This window comes from Vidua macroura, chromosome 15, assembly GCF_024509145.1.
Source record: "Vidua macroura isolate BioBank_ID:100142 chromosome 15, ASM2450914v1, whole genome shotgun sequence".
Taxonomy (NCBI): Eukaryota; Metazoa; Chordata; class Aves; order Passeriformes; family Viduidae; genus Vidua; species Vidua macroura.
The window spans coordinates 16,796,226-16,812,504 of NC_071585.1; the positions used below are offsets into that span (position 1 = coordinate 16,796,226).

A 16,279-nucleotide genomic window follows, 5' to 3' on the forward strand; every position below is an offset into this window, starting at 1 on the left:
AGCTGTAGGTCAGAGGTTGTGCTGCTCACAAGGTACAAAGAAAGGACAAAGAACTCCACAACCCAGAAACTCCTGACCTTAAGTCAGACAACAGGGAAGAAGAGCTTGGAAGGAGGATTTGGTCATGGGTGTGACAGTTTCACCTCACCAACAGGGCAATGCCATCTCCTTCCCAGACCCTCTCAACAACTGACAGCACGTGGATGTGTCTGTCCCATCCTAATGGACATCTCCCTGTTCCCAACACTGCGCTCTGCTGGAATTTCACACAAGCTCGACCATTCCCAAACTACATCTGCAGGCTGTGCTCATTCTTTACTCACTGTAAAAGGCATGAGAAAGAAAAGAAGCCCCTGGAGTGGGCTACAGTGCTGTGTTCCATTCTTGATACAGCTAAGAAGTCTCCTACAGAATATCTGGGCCAGAGTCTTTAAGGTCCACTTCAAAATGTTGGTAGATTCTCCCCTCATCAAGACCAAAATTCAAACCAATGAGTTCCTACCTCCAGCCATCAGGTAACCCAGTAAAGAGAGAGATGTGGAAATGGGAGATAATAATAGTCATAATTTCTACTGAGTTCTCCATTATGGTGTTGAATAATCCTGGCTTTAACCTTGTCAGGAGAGTCATCTGCCCCTGACAGTAAAAAGGCATCATGTGCTGCTCTCCTCATCCCTCTCCTCACTGGATTACCTGACATGCAGGAACTCACTGCATGAGTTTTAATTCTGCAGGTTTTCATTCTGATCTCATCTCAATGAGGATGAAAAATCTACAGGAAGTCTGCCACTGTTGTGCACAAAGTACTGATGAAGACTCAAAGCTCATTCAAGTGCCAGATGATATTTAAATCTCTGCTTCAAAGAGACTGGTTTTTCTGGAGAACACAGCCTGTCCCTCCGTGGATCACAGTGGCAGAGTCAGTACCAACCCACAAAGAACAAACTCCCAGCACATGACACGAGTGAATGAGAAGCTCCTCACTCTGTAAGGAATATGAGCTTTTATTACATCAAAGCAGGTGGAGACAACCTGAAATATTCAAAGGTGCACCTAGACAGAGTTAAAGCTCCCCACACTTGCTGGCTCTCACTGCTTGCTGAGTCGTGGTAGCACCTGTTTGGTGAACATATCTTTCTTTAATTTGTGCTGCTGAGCTGCTGTTTGCCTGCAGCTCCCTCCCTGAGCACTCAGCCAGGAGCAGTTATCCTGAACTCTGAAAATACTCATCTGAACTTGTCCCAGTCAGGAGCCAACTCCACATTTGCTAGACAGGTTTCTCACCACAAGAACTGAAGACACTTGCTGCTTGTCTCTCCAGGCTCCTCCTTCGTGCTGATTCACACTCCAGCTGCCTTACTCCAGCACTCCATGATAAAACAATGGGAATGCTTCCTCAGAGCACCCATTTCCCACGCAGGCTGCACAACTCCCTGTTACCACTCACCTCATATTTTTCATAATCTCAGTGTGCTTTACAGACATTAAGCCAAGCTTATTTATACGCTAATATTTCCTCGTTCCCACACAAGATAATTCCTAAAAGAAGCCGGGAGCAGAATCAGAAGACTACAAAGCAACGCTTAGACTTGTTAGCATGAAAAAGGGTTTTGGAAGTGGGTGTACAAGGAGCAGACTAATGAGACGTCTGTGCTGAGGAAAGAAGATTACAGAGAGACTATGGGTAAGCAATGTTTAGGGTGAGTCTCAAGCTGGGTGTGCACATGTGGAACTCCCACCTGTGAGGCCAGCTCCTTGGAAGTAGGCTAGAGAAGTGCTGTAATCTGTCCTTATTGAGAAATCAGGTAATATTACATAACTTGCAGCACCTGGTGAAACTCTATCCACTGGGCAAGTGCATGCATTCAGCTTCTTCCCAGCAGGGAACTGGCAGTGCTAAGTCTAACTTGTGTTTCACAGAGCAAATTTGACTAATAGGTGTCTGCTATACAAGTAGAGTGAAGTGAATTAGAAAGAGCTTGGCTGCTGCTGTGGTGAACACAGTAGCCAGCACACATCTTCCCTGAGTGCATCACTGCTCCTCCACAAAGGCAGAAAGGTTTGTTTGCTGTGCTCATGCTAAAACCAGGGTTTTGCTGGGCCACAAACCCTCACTTCAAACTCCCTGCAGAGAGACAGCCACAGAGTTTTCCAAAAGCACTCTGAGTTTCAGAAGAACACAGCACAGTTGCTCTGTGACTGGACACTGCTCCTGCCCGAGCTGGTGGCAGCTGTGAACTCTTCCAGACTTGAGCTTACGTTGCAGGGACACACAGGCCTTCCATAAAACCAAAGTGTCTAATATTAAACCACTCTCACTGCATTCCCCTACAGCCAGGGAATTTTCAGGACTCACCTGTAACTTGTCCCCAAATGAGAGCTTGTGGATGACGTGAGTCATGTCGGGGTTCTGGGGCTGCGCCGTCGCGCTGTGCGTCGACACGTGGAAGTTACCAGGGACCTAAAATTAGCCAAGACAGGGAAGACAGGATTGCACATTTTATCCCTCAAGGCATTGCTGGGCTCTGTGATGTGACATGGGAATGCCTGGAACCATCCAGGAAGATGGAAGAATGTGTGATACCTTCCTGCAGCTGACCACCACCACCGCACTCAAGTCCTGCAGCCCCGGAGTCTGGCACCCCCACACTGCTGATGTTCCTGACCCAGAGAGGATGAGTGGGTCACTCCCAGCTCCAGGGATTCCCAGCACTTAAGGCTATGTCTTTCATCCCTATTAAAATAAAATTCCTGTCTCTCTTGCTCAATGCCTTACTCCCACATCTGGCATTTGCAAACGGGCCCACTGCTGCAGAGCAGCCCAGGAAGCTGGGATGTATTTCTCTTCTGGCACCAGTCATGAGCAACTTTACCTCTGAGATGGTGTGCACGAGTGAGTTTTATATGAAGAGGGCACCCCATACAAACCAATCTAGATCTTCCCCTTCTCTACCTGGCAGGAGACAGCAGGAGCCCTTCCTTTTAATTTTTTTAATGGAGGGAAATACTAAGAACTGAAAAACACAAGTTTCACCTAAAGGCTCAATTCCAAGGCAGAAAATGAGCTCTGGTGTCTCTCTGATGGCACCACTCTGCATGCATGCACTTTTCAGGTCACTAGCCCTGAAGTCCTTCAGGAGATTCAGCTCAATCACTGTCACAGAGGGTGCAAGAATATTTTCCTATTGAGAAAAGGTTGTGAAATGAAGCAACCCTGAGGAGCAATCTGGCTGAAGGCAGGAGTGGGAGGGTGGTTATACAACTGGTGCCCAGAGTGCTCTCTGCAGAGACACCTCACCAGCAGGGCCATGGGAGGCCACATGCCCTTCCATGTGCTTTCAGGAAAGCTGATTTAATGACCTGAGGAGCAGCAGTGCACTCCTGGGAACACTTTCAGGTGTGGACACCAAGCTGTGTCATAAACAAGCTGAGCAAACAGGGCGTCAGGCCCTGCAGCAAGCAGCACACACCATCATCATCTCACTGTCACCCTGTCCTCCCTCAGCAGCTGGGACAGCAACACCTAAGTGCAAGCCTTGGTCAAGATTCCAAGGCTGGCCAGGTCCCACTCCAGCTCCCAGCTCAGCCTGTCCAATTCCTGCCAAGGGACTGCAGACTTCCAGGTCACACACAAGAGATTGGGGTTTCCAGAGCCAGAAGTCCTGGGTCAGCTCCCCTGCCTGTGACAGCTGTCCCAGCCACTAAATGAGACACAAATCAGCAGTGGAGGAAGCTCCTCACTGCCACATTCTGCACCCCCTCCTAGAGCTGCTTTGTGAGCAGGACACACCACATCCAGCAGACAAACCCCAGGTATCTCAGCTCTGTGCTCTGGGAATTGTCTGGACAAGAACTACCTTTCCAGAAGCCCTTTCCCAGTTTTGTGTACCACCAGCTGCCAGCGATCCTGGTGGCTTGGAGATGAGGAAAAAGTCCTCTTTTTAAATCCCTAATCCTTTCCACAGAATCAGCAAGAGGCCCTGTCTGTTATTTTTAGATGTGCTTTAACATGACCTGGGAGGAAAAGAAGGAAGTAGGATTCTGTAGCCTGTGGTACACGAAGAGGAGTGAATAAAGGGTGTGCCCTTCTTAGGACATCAGTGGGTCCCACCAGTGCCTCCCCCACCCCAGCAAGTCATCTCCAGCATTACATAGCAAGATTATTCAATCTTGAACACACCCATCCCAAAGAGGAGCCTCCTCCAGGCCTGGATTTTCATTCCTTGAGACAGAAGCAGAGCATCCCCACCAAGCATGCGTGGGGCCACGTGCTGTATTCCAAACATCCCAGCACGGAGCCCTGGCACCCTCCAGCAGGGAACATTCCTGTCATTCTGCAGCTCTCAGAACAAAGGAGAGCTGGGATGCAGCCACTGCCAAAGACCTCTCCACACAGAGTCAGGTTTTGGAGCTGCAGGAGTCATGAGGAGTAAACACAGAAGCCCTTTGGCATCTGTAGGGTTTTCACACATCCCCTGAACACTGGGCTGCTGCACAGAGCTGCTCTCTCTGTTCAGCAATTCTGTCTCCATTACCTGCTCTGGAGAGTGAAGAAAACCCCTGATCTAACACACTCCCTGTGGGACTGGCCATGCAGCCTCCTCTCCCCACACTGACTCGAATTTCTGTCTGATCAGGGTCATAAACACACACACGGCAGGAGAGACACAGATTTCCAAATTTTCATTTCTACAAATGGATCCTGCCAGCATTTCCCCAGCCAGCACACCCTCACCCAGTGTCACTGCCACTCACCTTGTTGATGCTGAAATGGCCCTCAAACCTGCAGCCATCCCCATTATTGAGAGGGATCTTCATCGAGTTGTCAATGTGACCCACTTCGTGCCTTCCCATTTCATCCTGGATGTCCAGTCCAACCACTGCAGGGGTGGGAGGGAAAACACAATTTAAAAAAAAATCAAACAAAATAAGTAACAGGAAGGTTGTGTAGGAAAAGGATGTATTGCCTTTACTTGAAAAAAAATCCACACCTTTTTTCCTGACATTTGACTAAACTGAGGTGATAATGTCCTTTGTCAAAAATTGTTATACCCCAAAAGCTTTGTAACCAAACTTTTCACGCTGCCTATTTGACACAAACACACTTCCCATGTCCTGCCAGCTGTCTGCAATCCCAATCACACAAACAGAAAAACTTCAGGCAGACAAGGCAGGTGACTTGGGAAGAGCCAACAACCAGCTGGTGCATTCAGATGGAACCTGGGAGGTTTCTTGCTCCCAGACACAAAAAGGTTGGTATTAAAAAAAAAAAAAAAAAAAGAAAGAAAATAAATGAGATTCAGAAAGAAGCCAGTGAAGATCAGCCACTAACACATGGTCCAAGAAAACAGGTGCCCTGGCCTGGAACAGAAAGCAAAGGGATATTGGCAGAGGCTGCAGCCACTTATTTCCATCCTGTTACAGAAGAAGGACCACTGTACCAGTCTGGGCCCATTTCAAGTATTACTCAAAGCACAAAGAAAAGCTGCTAAGTGAAGGGGTACTCACATTCACAGTGCAGGTTTGGCAAACTGATGTTCAGGTTCACTTCTATTTTCCCTCCACTGTCTTTGTCTGGGTCATCCACGTAGAGCTCATTAACTCTGCAGGGCAAAAACACAGGTGGTTCAGGCACAGGGCTGCTTCCCACAGGGAAAACCCAAAAACTTGCATGGGGAAGGGGAAAAAGAGACTGGAAAGAGGAGGTTTGATTGTGTGATGGCTACAACAGAGTTACAGAGAGAAGGGAAAGCTCTCCAGGATGGAACGGGGGCAATTCACAGCTTAATTTGATTTTTTGCTTGCCAAGTGCAGGAGGCTTTAAACAAGTTCTGCACCAGTAAAAACCAAAACTTCTCTTCTGTGCTCCCTGTACCCTTCTCCACCCTGGGGTTTCAGAGGAGCTACAAAACAAGAGCCTAATGCTGAAGAGATGGCAGGTTATTGATCCAACCCTCCCCTCCCCAGGGCTGCTACTCCTTTTAGGCAGGAGGGAATCATGTGTTTTTCCATTTGTTCCACAAATAGTTCTAGAGAAAGGCTGCTCTCTACTACCCCCAGGAAAGCTTATTTGTGTCACTAATTGCCTTTTGTTACTGCCACCCAGCTGACAGAGCAGCAGCAAGAGAAGGAAGGCAGCATGACATATTTGTATTCTCCTCCTCAATATCACATTCCAGTCTATGAATGGCAACCAAAAGTGGTGACTAAAATTGAGGAGAAGGGGATTTGAGCCAGGAACAGATGGGAAGAAACATCCTGGACAGCAGGATCTCACACACTCTACACCAGCCTCCCAAAGAGTAATGTTGTCTCATAGCACCCACAGGGCTGGCACGCACCTCACAGGAGACAAAACACAGATAGAGAGGCAGAGCAATGCAGGAGTATAAATATTTACTGCTGGCACATACAATCCAATCCACACGTAAAAATAAACCAAAACAACCCCAGTGCTGAATGTGCTGAATGGTCCTGGAGGATCCACTCTGGGGAGACTCACCCCATTGAACTGAGACGATGGTGAGATTACCTAGAAGCTCTTTTGTTCAACAAATAAGATTTGACGATTTATCTTCCAGCTGGGCAGACTATAAAGCTACGGGAGCTTAGATTCAGGCAAATTGCATAAAATAAAACCAGTAAGTGCTCTGCAGCATTTTTATTTTACATTCAAAGTGCACTAACTCTTTGACAAGCCCCACTGGAGAGTCCACATGCTAAGAGTCAAAGCAGACTAAGGCAGCTAGGAGACAGATTCAAAGTGATTTTGCTCTGGTGATACATCTCTGGGCCTCGGTGAACTGTTTGCCCTGTGGATGCAGAAGAAACAAACCCTGACACTGAGAAACACACCTGCTGCCAGGTTTTTTGGAGGCAATTACTCACAGGTCAGTGGGGTTTACAGACACTCATTTAAAACCAGCACAGCATTTGTCTTCGGCTTCACAGCCCTACCTTTCTCTGTTTTTAATTGGCTTGACAAGTTGCTTGCAATCATTACTCAACCTATTTTTCAAGTGATTAATAAAAATGACACAGAGGGAGGGGAAAGATTGCTCATCAGTGACCTAGTTAGCAGCTTTTTGGCTGAGCCCTCTCCTCCTGGGTGGAATGCATTCTCTCCTCTACGTGTTCATTACTGACAGATTGGGCAGATTGGATTAAGTCATATATCCAAATAGGGCCGGGAGGAGCAGCTCCAGCCAGAATGGGCATTAATCCCCCAGAGCAAGGCACCTCTCAGTGCTCCCATCCATTTCCCAGCTCCAGCCAGCCCATTTCAGAACCCCTGGCTCCTTCCCAGCGCCGTGCTGGCCGAGATGCCCAGAGGTGCCCAGCAGTGCCACGGGCACCTGGGCGCTCCTGGCTAAAGGAGAGTTCACAGCAGGGCTGGCAGAGCACGGTCAGGTCCAGCAGCTCAGCTCAACACCCCAGCTCTCTGGAGAAAAGCCCTAGCACGGTCAGTGTTTGTATTTGCTGATTTCTAACCCTGAACCTGTCGGGAACCTTTTGGTGATGAGCGAGCGAGAAAAAAATTTCTGATTTCTCTGGGCAAAATCAGAGGATGAACTGTTCACGGGGAGCCCGTGGGAGCTCTGACACAGGAAGGCAAGTGCTGAGGTCACTTGGCTGCTTGCTGGATCACTGAGGCACAGAGAAGTAGGGCAGCTTGTGCAGGTCACACAGCCCATTAGCTGCAGGTGAAGGAAACTGGTTTCCTGTCCCGCAGTCCGGTCACTGGACCAGTGGCTCCCAGCCTGTCCCTTGGGCAAGGCTCACGGTCACTTCCTCCTCCTCCTCCTCACCCAGTAGCCCCCTGCCCCTCTCCAACTCATGCTCCAAATTTCACAACCCAATCCATCACTGCACAGACATCAGGCAGCTCGTGACAGTGGATCCTTCCTTTCCTTCCCCTCATCTGAACCAGCAGCATCACCTTCCATGGAGCACCCATCCAGCTGGATCCTGCTTCTCCCTCCCAGCTCCAGGCACTGCCTCCTCATGGCATGATCAGCTCTGACAGCTGACAAATCCAGCCCCCAAGTGCATCCTTTGTGTGTCACTGATATTCCCTCTCACTATGGGGAACCAAGGGTACAATGACAACACACCACAGGCTGCACTTTGGTGGGGCAAACCTCACAAGAAATGTTATTTTTAACAAACTGGCTGTTTCTCTCCTCAAATATTTGGAGTATTGGAATTCTGGAAATCTCACAGGTAATGCAAATTTCCAGGGTCGAGGCTATTCCCTCCAGTGAGCCACTGGCACCCAGGTTTGGGTGGCAAAGGGCTGGCACTCACACGTCCCTTGCCATCCTCCTCCCCATGGCCACGAAGCCAAATTGCACTCACCCTTCCTACTATTAAATCAGACTCTCCTGGGATGTCAGAAAAAGCACTATTTACCCCCTCTAGCCACTCTCCCTGAAAGAATAAAGTCTCTGGTGGAAGAAAAAAAGTTGACTCTAATTTATAGCTGTCTGTCCTGGAATACAAAGTGTCCCAGGAGTAAAAGTGCCTTAACAGTAAATCTGGGATGGTCACAAGGGAAATAAAACCCGAGGCCAGGCAGAGAGAGGCAGTGATATTGGTCATATCGTGACTCCAAAGGCAGGATGTACCTTCTCCAAACATGTAGGAGTTGGTGTTTTCCTGGCTGCTACTAAGGAATATTTGAATAAAAGCAGCACAATGAAGGAGGGTGAGGGTGCAGAGCTCTGAAAGTACAATGAGTACACACAACAGGTGAGAGCTGGACCTCCCACCCCCACAGAGCCTCCCACCACTGACCCGAGGAACAGGAGGGAAGTTTCTCCATGATCCACACATCAGGAATCTGCTTCACTTCTAGAAAGAGCCACTTGGAAATACTTCACATTCCTGAGTGATGCTGCTGGGCTGCTTACTCTGTCTGCTTACAAACTTCCAGCGTTCCACGCAAAAAGCTGCAGGGACCCTTTGGCCAGATCATGCCAATGGCACGTGAGAGCCAAGGAAAGGGGGCCACAGCAGCCAGAGGGCACACCATGGCTTCAGGGTTTTATCCAAAGAAAGTCAGACCTGTTCCTTGTGCTTTGGGTCTCGGATTTATGGCACAACAGCTTCGTTTCCCCAGAAACAAAACTTCCACAGTAACTTCTTTCCACCCAGCAGCTCTGGCCATTAACTTCAGCACTTCAACAGCCTGCAGCCCTTTGGATCAGAGGGTGGGCACTGCATCCACCTCCCAGAGCTTCACACACTGCGTGGGTGCCCTCTAAACACATCTGCCTTGTCCTCTGTCCTCCCTGTCCCAAGTCCCTTCTTCAGGTTTTAGCCTTTTTTCTCCCCCTTTCACAGCAAACAATCAGCCAGACTCCTCAGTCATCAGCCACAGAGAAAATACAGCCACTTACTCCAGAAAGCTGCACTTTACCTTGTCCTCCAACTCCCAGGAGGCACCCTCTCATCTCCAGGACCCTGTGCCTAAGAGGGAAAATAATTATTCTTTCTTGAGGAAGCCCAAAGCTTCTCAAAAGACTTTCTCAGGTGAGCCCTCTTGGCTCCACTTGCCCTTTCAGCTCTAATCAACCACCTTCCAGAGACACAACCCTCCAGTGCTGAGATTCCTGCATCACCACATTTTCAGTGGTGCCAGAGCAGAGAGCATTAGACAAATCTTCTTTTCAATTTGTTTGAAGAAACAACAACAAGCAGGTCAGCAAACTCTCTGCTGCGTCATGTGTCTGTTGCTCTGACATTTGTCATCTTCTGCATCCCAATCAGCTCCTCAGTGTGAAGGTGCTTGTCCCAGATCAGCTGTGGAGCACAGCAAACACTCTGCCCTACAAAGGAAGGGATTGCAGCTCTCCAGGAGACAGGAAGAAGGAGAAGGGTTCGAAAGACGTCAATGTAGACTTGAGTCAGGAATTGCAAATGACATCATGACACGACCTTCCGCTTCCTGCAAGCCCACACAGGGCACAGCAACCCCGCACAAACCTCCAACACCTCCTCTTAGGTAATCTCCACCTTGCCACGCAAACATCAATTAAGCTTCTTACCTGCCTACCTCTCTCAGAGCTGCTAAGGATTACATCCTTCTGCAGAAAAGGTTCTGTCTCAAGGTCAGTCCACGGCAGGAGCAGGATTACAGCTCCAATTTCCTTTGCCTACAAAGCTCTGCTGCCTGTGCTTGGGCTGCTTGGCTCCAGCTTTTCATCTGCCTCAAATGTTTGAGCCAGCGGGGTTGGAGGTGCATCTCCAGCTCAGTGGCAGGGCACAGGAATTGTGGCATCTCTTGGCTTGTGCTCCCAGATTAGGGTTTGCAGCAGAAGGAACCCCTGTTGCAGCAGGATCACACTCTGCTGGTTGGTACCATTTCCACGGGCTGAGAGCCACAAAACACACCCCACACGCTCTGGAGAGCTGTGGGATAAAAAGCCTCTGAAGACAGGTCTGGTGACAATCCTGCTGCTCTGCAGGGTCAGTCCTGGGCATGCAAATGGATCCAGTGTGGACAAGGAACACTGCTCCCTGAAACTCCTGGGGTTTTGCTTCCTCCCACACTCCTGACAGCCTTCTTGGGGCTATCCTGTTTCAGGCCAGGAATTGGGCTTTGATCATCCTAGTGGGTCCCTTCCAGCTGAGGATATTCTGTGATTCTGTGATTCATGGTTTATGCTTTCATGAAAAGGCAGTAATTTTTCTGCTGAAGTAATTAATTGCCTTGTGGGGGGCTCAGCTTTCCAATTTGCAAACTTGTCACTTCAGATAGGGTTTTGTCTGTTATTACATTAAAAAAAAAAAAAAAAAAAAAAAAAAAAAAAAAAAAAAAAAAGCAAAAAAGCAAACACTGCCAGGAACAGTCTGTTGCTTCCTACAGTGTGCTGTGGCAGATGAATTAATGTTGAGCACAAACATTCATACCACAAGCACCACATTCATACCCTCCTACCCCTTCCCCTGGCTGCCAATGCAAGGCAGACTAGATTAGTTAATTACATCTTTAATCCTTAATGATGGAATACTTGGAAAACTATTATTGATCTTACAGGACATAATTCATGACCTAATTAGGGTGATAAAACTGTGAGATTATCATCTTGCCAGCTATTAACGTCTAGCGCTGATCTGAGTTAATTAGGAAAGAGATGGGTGATTTCTATGCTTCTGATTTGCAGCACAGCAGCAGAGGAATGAGGAGGCTGCTATAGCACTCAGACTACTCTCAACTCAACCAACTGTTGGTCTTGCCCAGGAAAAACCAGACACACTTAACCCTTTAGCTTAATTTCTTCAGCCATTTGAGTCATTGGCTCAGTGGGACAAGTGTTTGATGCTTTCAGATGTTCAAACTGGAGCACAGACCTCCTTTTCTTTATCTTCTACAGAACTGAGGAGATTCATCAAGGTTCTTAGGTTGGAAAAGACCTCCAAGATCATCGAGTCCAACCTGTGACCCATCCCCACCTTGTGACCCAGCCCAGAGCACTGAGTGCCTCATCCAGGTGTTCCCTGGACACCTCCAGGGATGGGGACATTCCAGTGCCTGAAGTTGGGACTATGTCTTCAGTTGCTCTTAGTCTGGACTAAAAAAACCTAAAGATCAAGCAGATCCTTGACTTCCAGAGCTAAACTCACCCTCCCCTTAATGGCAATGATGGGTTGTGACTGAGAAAAGAAAAAAGCTCTTTTCCCTCACCACGACTTGACTGTGCTTTTCCTGGGAAGGATGCAGCCCCACCTAAGTGCCAAGCTTGGATTTCCTTCATGGCTGCTCACAAGCCTGTTAGGGTCACACAATAAATCTGGAAGATGAGCAGCTTGGGAGTTTTCTACTCTCCTCAGGGCTGGTCTCCCCAGGAAACCCGTCAGCAGCAGAAAAGGACATGCCTTTAGAGTGTGTTACCTCTTCCATGAGCTTCCTGCAGTGTCTTGGTTTGACTTCCTAACTGGAGTCAGCTCCTGTGCCCAGACACAGCCCTGGCTGCTCATTAGAAATGCCCACACGAGTTCTGACACAGCTGCCGTCCTCCCCACACAGGTAATGTTTGGGTTTAGGGCTGTGACTCTGATCCTCGAGATGAAGCTGTCATTTCTTGGCTCTCTGCCACCCAGACAAGCCTTCAGCAGCTGAGACTGTAAATGCTACCACAATGGGCTGGTCAAGGAAAAACAGCTTTGAAGTTGGGCAAGAGCGGCCAAACCGAGATTTCGAGTAACGCCAGGCACTGGAGCTGCTGCACTCATGTGAACGTGGAAGAAAGTCCAGCAGTGGGCAGGAGCCAGTGAGTATTTGGGGTCACTGTGGTGCAGAGCAGACCTTCTTTTCTCATGTTGCAGCACGAGCTCAACAAACCACACCAACCTCTTGCTTGAAATGCAGCCACCAAGGGAAGCTCTGGGTGCTGAGAGTGAGACAGGGAATCCTGTGGGCACCACTGCCCTGGAGGAGCTGTCCCTGCACACACCCCACACACAAAAACTCGGTGGAAAAGGGCTCTGAAAAGTGCTCAGCAGGGAATCTGCCACGTCTCTGATGTAAAACACCAGGCCAAGTGCTTACCTTGTCATCAAAATTGTGCAGCTCTCCCCACCCAGCTTGGCTCTGTCAAGTGCTTTAAGGGAAATATGACACAAAAGGAGAAAGAGTGATGCAGTCTCACAGCACAGCTGGCAGTGACAAAGCAGGAAAGTTCACCCCATGTAACTGCACACCTGTAATCATTCAGGTCCTGGCTGGCATTGGGAAACTTCAATCTGGGTGAGGTATCTGCTGTAGGAGACTCTTAATACTAAAAAAAAACCTTGAAGCTTGCAATAAAAGTTGATGAGAACTGAACAGTTTGCACATAAGGAATCTTCCATATATTTGTAAGTATTTGGATCATGGGAAAATAAGGCTCAAAAGCCTTTTTGAGACAGTTTTTCCCCTGTTATTTGCTACTACCCAGTTTAATGGCAGCACAGAGCTCTCACAAGTTCCAGACCACGCAGAGCTCCCAGTTATTATTCCCAATGATGAGGCTCTGCTGCCTCACAACACACTGCCAGTAACACCTGACTGAAAGGGAACCACAAGAGGCTCACAACAACTTGTACTGGGTTTCTCAGAAGAGAAACCAATGAGTAAGAAATGGAAAATAAAAGTTTACTCCTGCCTTCGAAGTCGCTGAACTGGGAAGGACTTGAAGTGACTTTCTGAAGTATTTCCACTGTTCTGGGAGAGCCTTTTCACAAGTGCTGGGGGTGAATGTTCCCAGCAAGAGTCTGATGACTTGTAACTCATCAGAAGGAGGCTGTCCTACTCTTTTGTGTGAGCTTTTGTGTTGGACAGTCCATGACGAACCAGGTTCCTGCAGTCATTTGTCCCAGACTCTTGTGTGACATGCCTCTCTCAAATTTTACTCCTTTATTGCCTGCAAACATCTCCTCCCCATGCAGCTCCTGCTGGGAAAGGCACTTCACCATCTCTCTGAGGTTTTAATGAGAAACTTGTCAGCTGAGTGTGTTACAGCACTTCCCAATATTTCTGTGGAAAATGCATCATCTTCTTAAGGAAAAAGCAAGAAGAGGCCTCAGAGAATTATACAATTGTGCTGTTCAAAAAGGAATTTCTTGTCAGGAAACTGCCACTACATAAAGATGTGCTCTCCACTAACTGGGTCAAAACTAGGTAAATATTACTAATTCCTCCTGTAAAGCATTAACTGAAAGAAACAAGAAAACCAGGCAAGATAATGACATCTAAGAGGAGAGCAAGAAAAAGCAGTGCTTGACTTGAAGCAGTCTTTCTAGCTTTTCTGTGTTTTTTAAAACAAGAAACCCAAGGAAACTCAGCTCTGTGGAGTGGCTGATAAGGTGACCCCGGATTTCACAAGCAAACACACGGAACTGAAGTCAAAGAAACAGTGAGCAAGCAAGAAATCTGTGATACCATCTCTGAAGTAAACGTGCAACAGGCACAAAAAATGATCTCGAGCTGGATTACACTCCTGCCTTCGGTTAAACATTAGTCAACCTTAACATTAGTCCTGAAATTATACTCTTGATCCAAGACAGAGCTGCACAAAAACAATGAGAGAGCCTCTTGGTTATCAAAATGGCCAATCTAAGCAAGGTTTCAGAGCCTTTGAGCTCAGCACTGACATCTGTTGCTATCAGGACCATCATGTGAGCCTGACAGAAGTTCCACCCTTCCCAGCTATCCAGGAACTGTGCCTCACACTCAGTGAGCTCACTGCCACATCAGCAGGGTGATGGAGAAGGTTTCCTAGAGCCCAAAACAAAGGTAGGTGTGTTAAAGAGTTACTACAAGTTTACTTTGAGGCAGGAAGAATATGAGAACAGGGGGAAAAAAATAAAAATCTGATTAACTCGATGTTAATAAGTACTTCACACTTGTTCAATGAACAATTTTTAAAAGTAGAAGTTATTTCCATTTTTCTCACAGCTGTCACCACCTGGGACAACTTGTCCTCAGGCACAAAACCTGTGAATAAGGTTTCCTCGTAAGGCTCAACAAAAAAAGAAAAAATTCACACATTAATAAAACTACCTGCATGAATCAGAGATTCAGCTCTGACATCATAAAAAAAAAGCAATTATTGATATTAAATTAATAATTCTTATTTTATGCAATCCATTTCTCCATGCTGCTAATTATGCAATCAAGCATGCAGCTAATAAAGGATCAAGCAAGTCTGGAACAGCTTCCTCTATCAAAAATAGTTCAGAACCAAGTTTGCCTATTAATTTTAGCAAATTAAAAAGCTGAATGGATGTCTGAGAATTTAGACTCAACCTAAAGGAATCCCAAAGCCATTAGGCAATTAAATGACCTAGTGAAATTACAGGAATATTTCTCTCAGATAACAGTAAAGCTGTAAAGATTCACATCCACACAAACAGGGGAAAACATGACTTTTACTTACATTTCAGTGGCTATGAATCCGGTGAGCTCAGACAGGAAGAGAAACAATATGAAGAGACAGCAGCAGACAGAGACTGGAACAGAGGCAAGGAGAGGAAAAGGTTAGTTTTGTATGTCTAACAAAGACAAAAACTGTTTTCACACAGCCATATCACTGCCCCTATGGATATGCCACCCATTCACAATTGAGAATTAACAATTTTCTATGACCAAGTCTATGACCAATTTTCTATTAACAAGTCTATGACCCAGAGGAGCCCACCAGAGCAGTGATTCAATGCCATGCCAATAATCCAAACATCCTGAGGAACCATTAAAAGTTCTATTATTTTATGAATGCATAAATACCAAACTTGTGTCTTTCCCACTGAGCAAACACTAAAAGATTCTGCACACAAGAAAAAAAAAAAAATAAAAGCCCTCAAGTTCACATAAAATCCTGACCACTGCATCCCCACCCTTGGGACTTATCAAAGGCATGTCTTAATTCTGCTCAAGGCAAGATTATCTAGAAAAGCCTCATCTTAATTTCTTTGCCTCTTGCAGTGAAAATATGAGCATCCCTTGGCTTAATCATTAATGACCCAGAACAGGGATATCTTCCACTTTTGGGCCACTTTTTCTGTCATGATTTCCATCTCCCCACAGCTCCTGCATTCTCCATTTTCAGCACACCAAGCTGGTCTGCCTCTTCTTGACACAGCTGCTTGACAACATCACGTCTTTGGAGCCTTGGCCCCCAATTTTATCACTATCAAAACCTCCAGAAGGCAAAAAGAACCAGCACCTCCTTGCTCTGAAAGCACACAGTCCCCTCACACAGTGTTTTGGGGATAAGGAGACACTTTGGCTCTCTGTCAGGTTCCAAAGCTCTGTGTAAGGCACCTCAGAGCTGGGACAGCAGAGACGTGGCAATACTGGAATTGTGCAGCCAGTGACTTCTCTCATTTCTCCATTTGCTGACAAATTGACTCTGCAGAGAGGGAAAATCCCCACTGAAGGAATTGTGAGGTACCCAGACAACAATTCCTAGGAATTCCAACCTGGAATGGCATGGAGGGAACCCAAAGTAACTGGAATGTTACTGTTTGTTCTTCACCAGGAAATTATTCCAACCCCTGAGCAGGGACAGTGAGGCAGCAGTGACAGTCACCCACTCAGGAGGGGCTGGAAGGAAGCACAGCTGTAAATCCTATGGTTCAGGGATGACTGGAGCAGGCAAGGATGTGCCAGCTCAAGGGGACAGGGCTGCAGTGTGTCTCTGTGTTAAATACAATACCCAAATTCATCATGAATCACTCGCAGAAGGGCAAAGCAGGAACTGACAGGCTCTTCCAGGGCTGTGACAGCCAGAGCACA

General features: G+C 47.2%; 1 protein-coding gene across 1 annotated transcript in view; it reads right to left on the reverse strand.

Annotated features, from left to right (window-relative positions):
* The window catches only part of ERGIC1 (endoplasmic reticulum-golgi intermediate compartment 1), a 58,238-nt gene that overhangs the window by 15,595 nt on the left and 26,364 nt on the right, over positions 1–16,279 (reverse strand). The window contains exons 3-6 of the mRNA XM_053991398.1: positions 14,922–14,994; positions 5,509–5,603; positions 4,756–4,880; positions 2,357–2,461 (exon numbers count right to left, since the gene is read on the reverse strand). Of these exons, the coding sequence (XP_053847373.1) occupies positions 2,357–2,461; positions 4,756–4,880; positions 5,509–5,603; positions 14,922–14,994 (398 nt within the window). The remainder of the gene's footprint in view (positions 1–2,356; positions 2,462–4,755; positions 4,881–5,508; positions 5,604–14,921; positions 14,995–16,279) is intronic.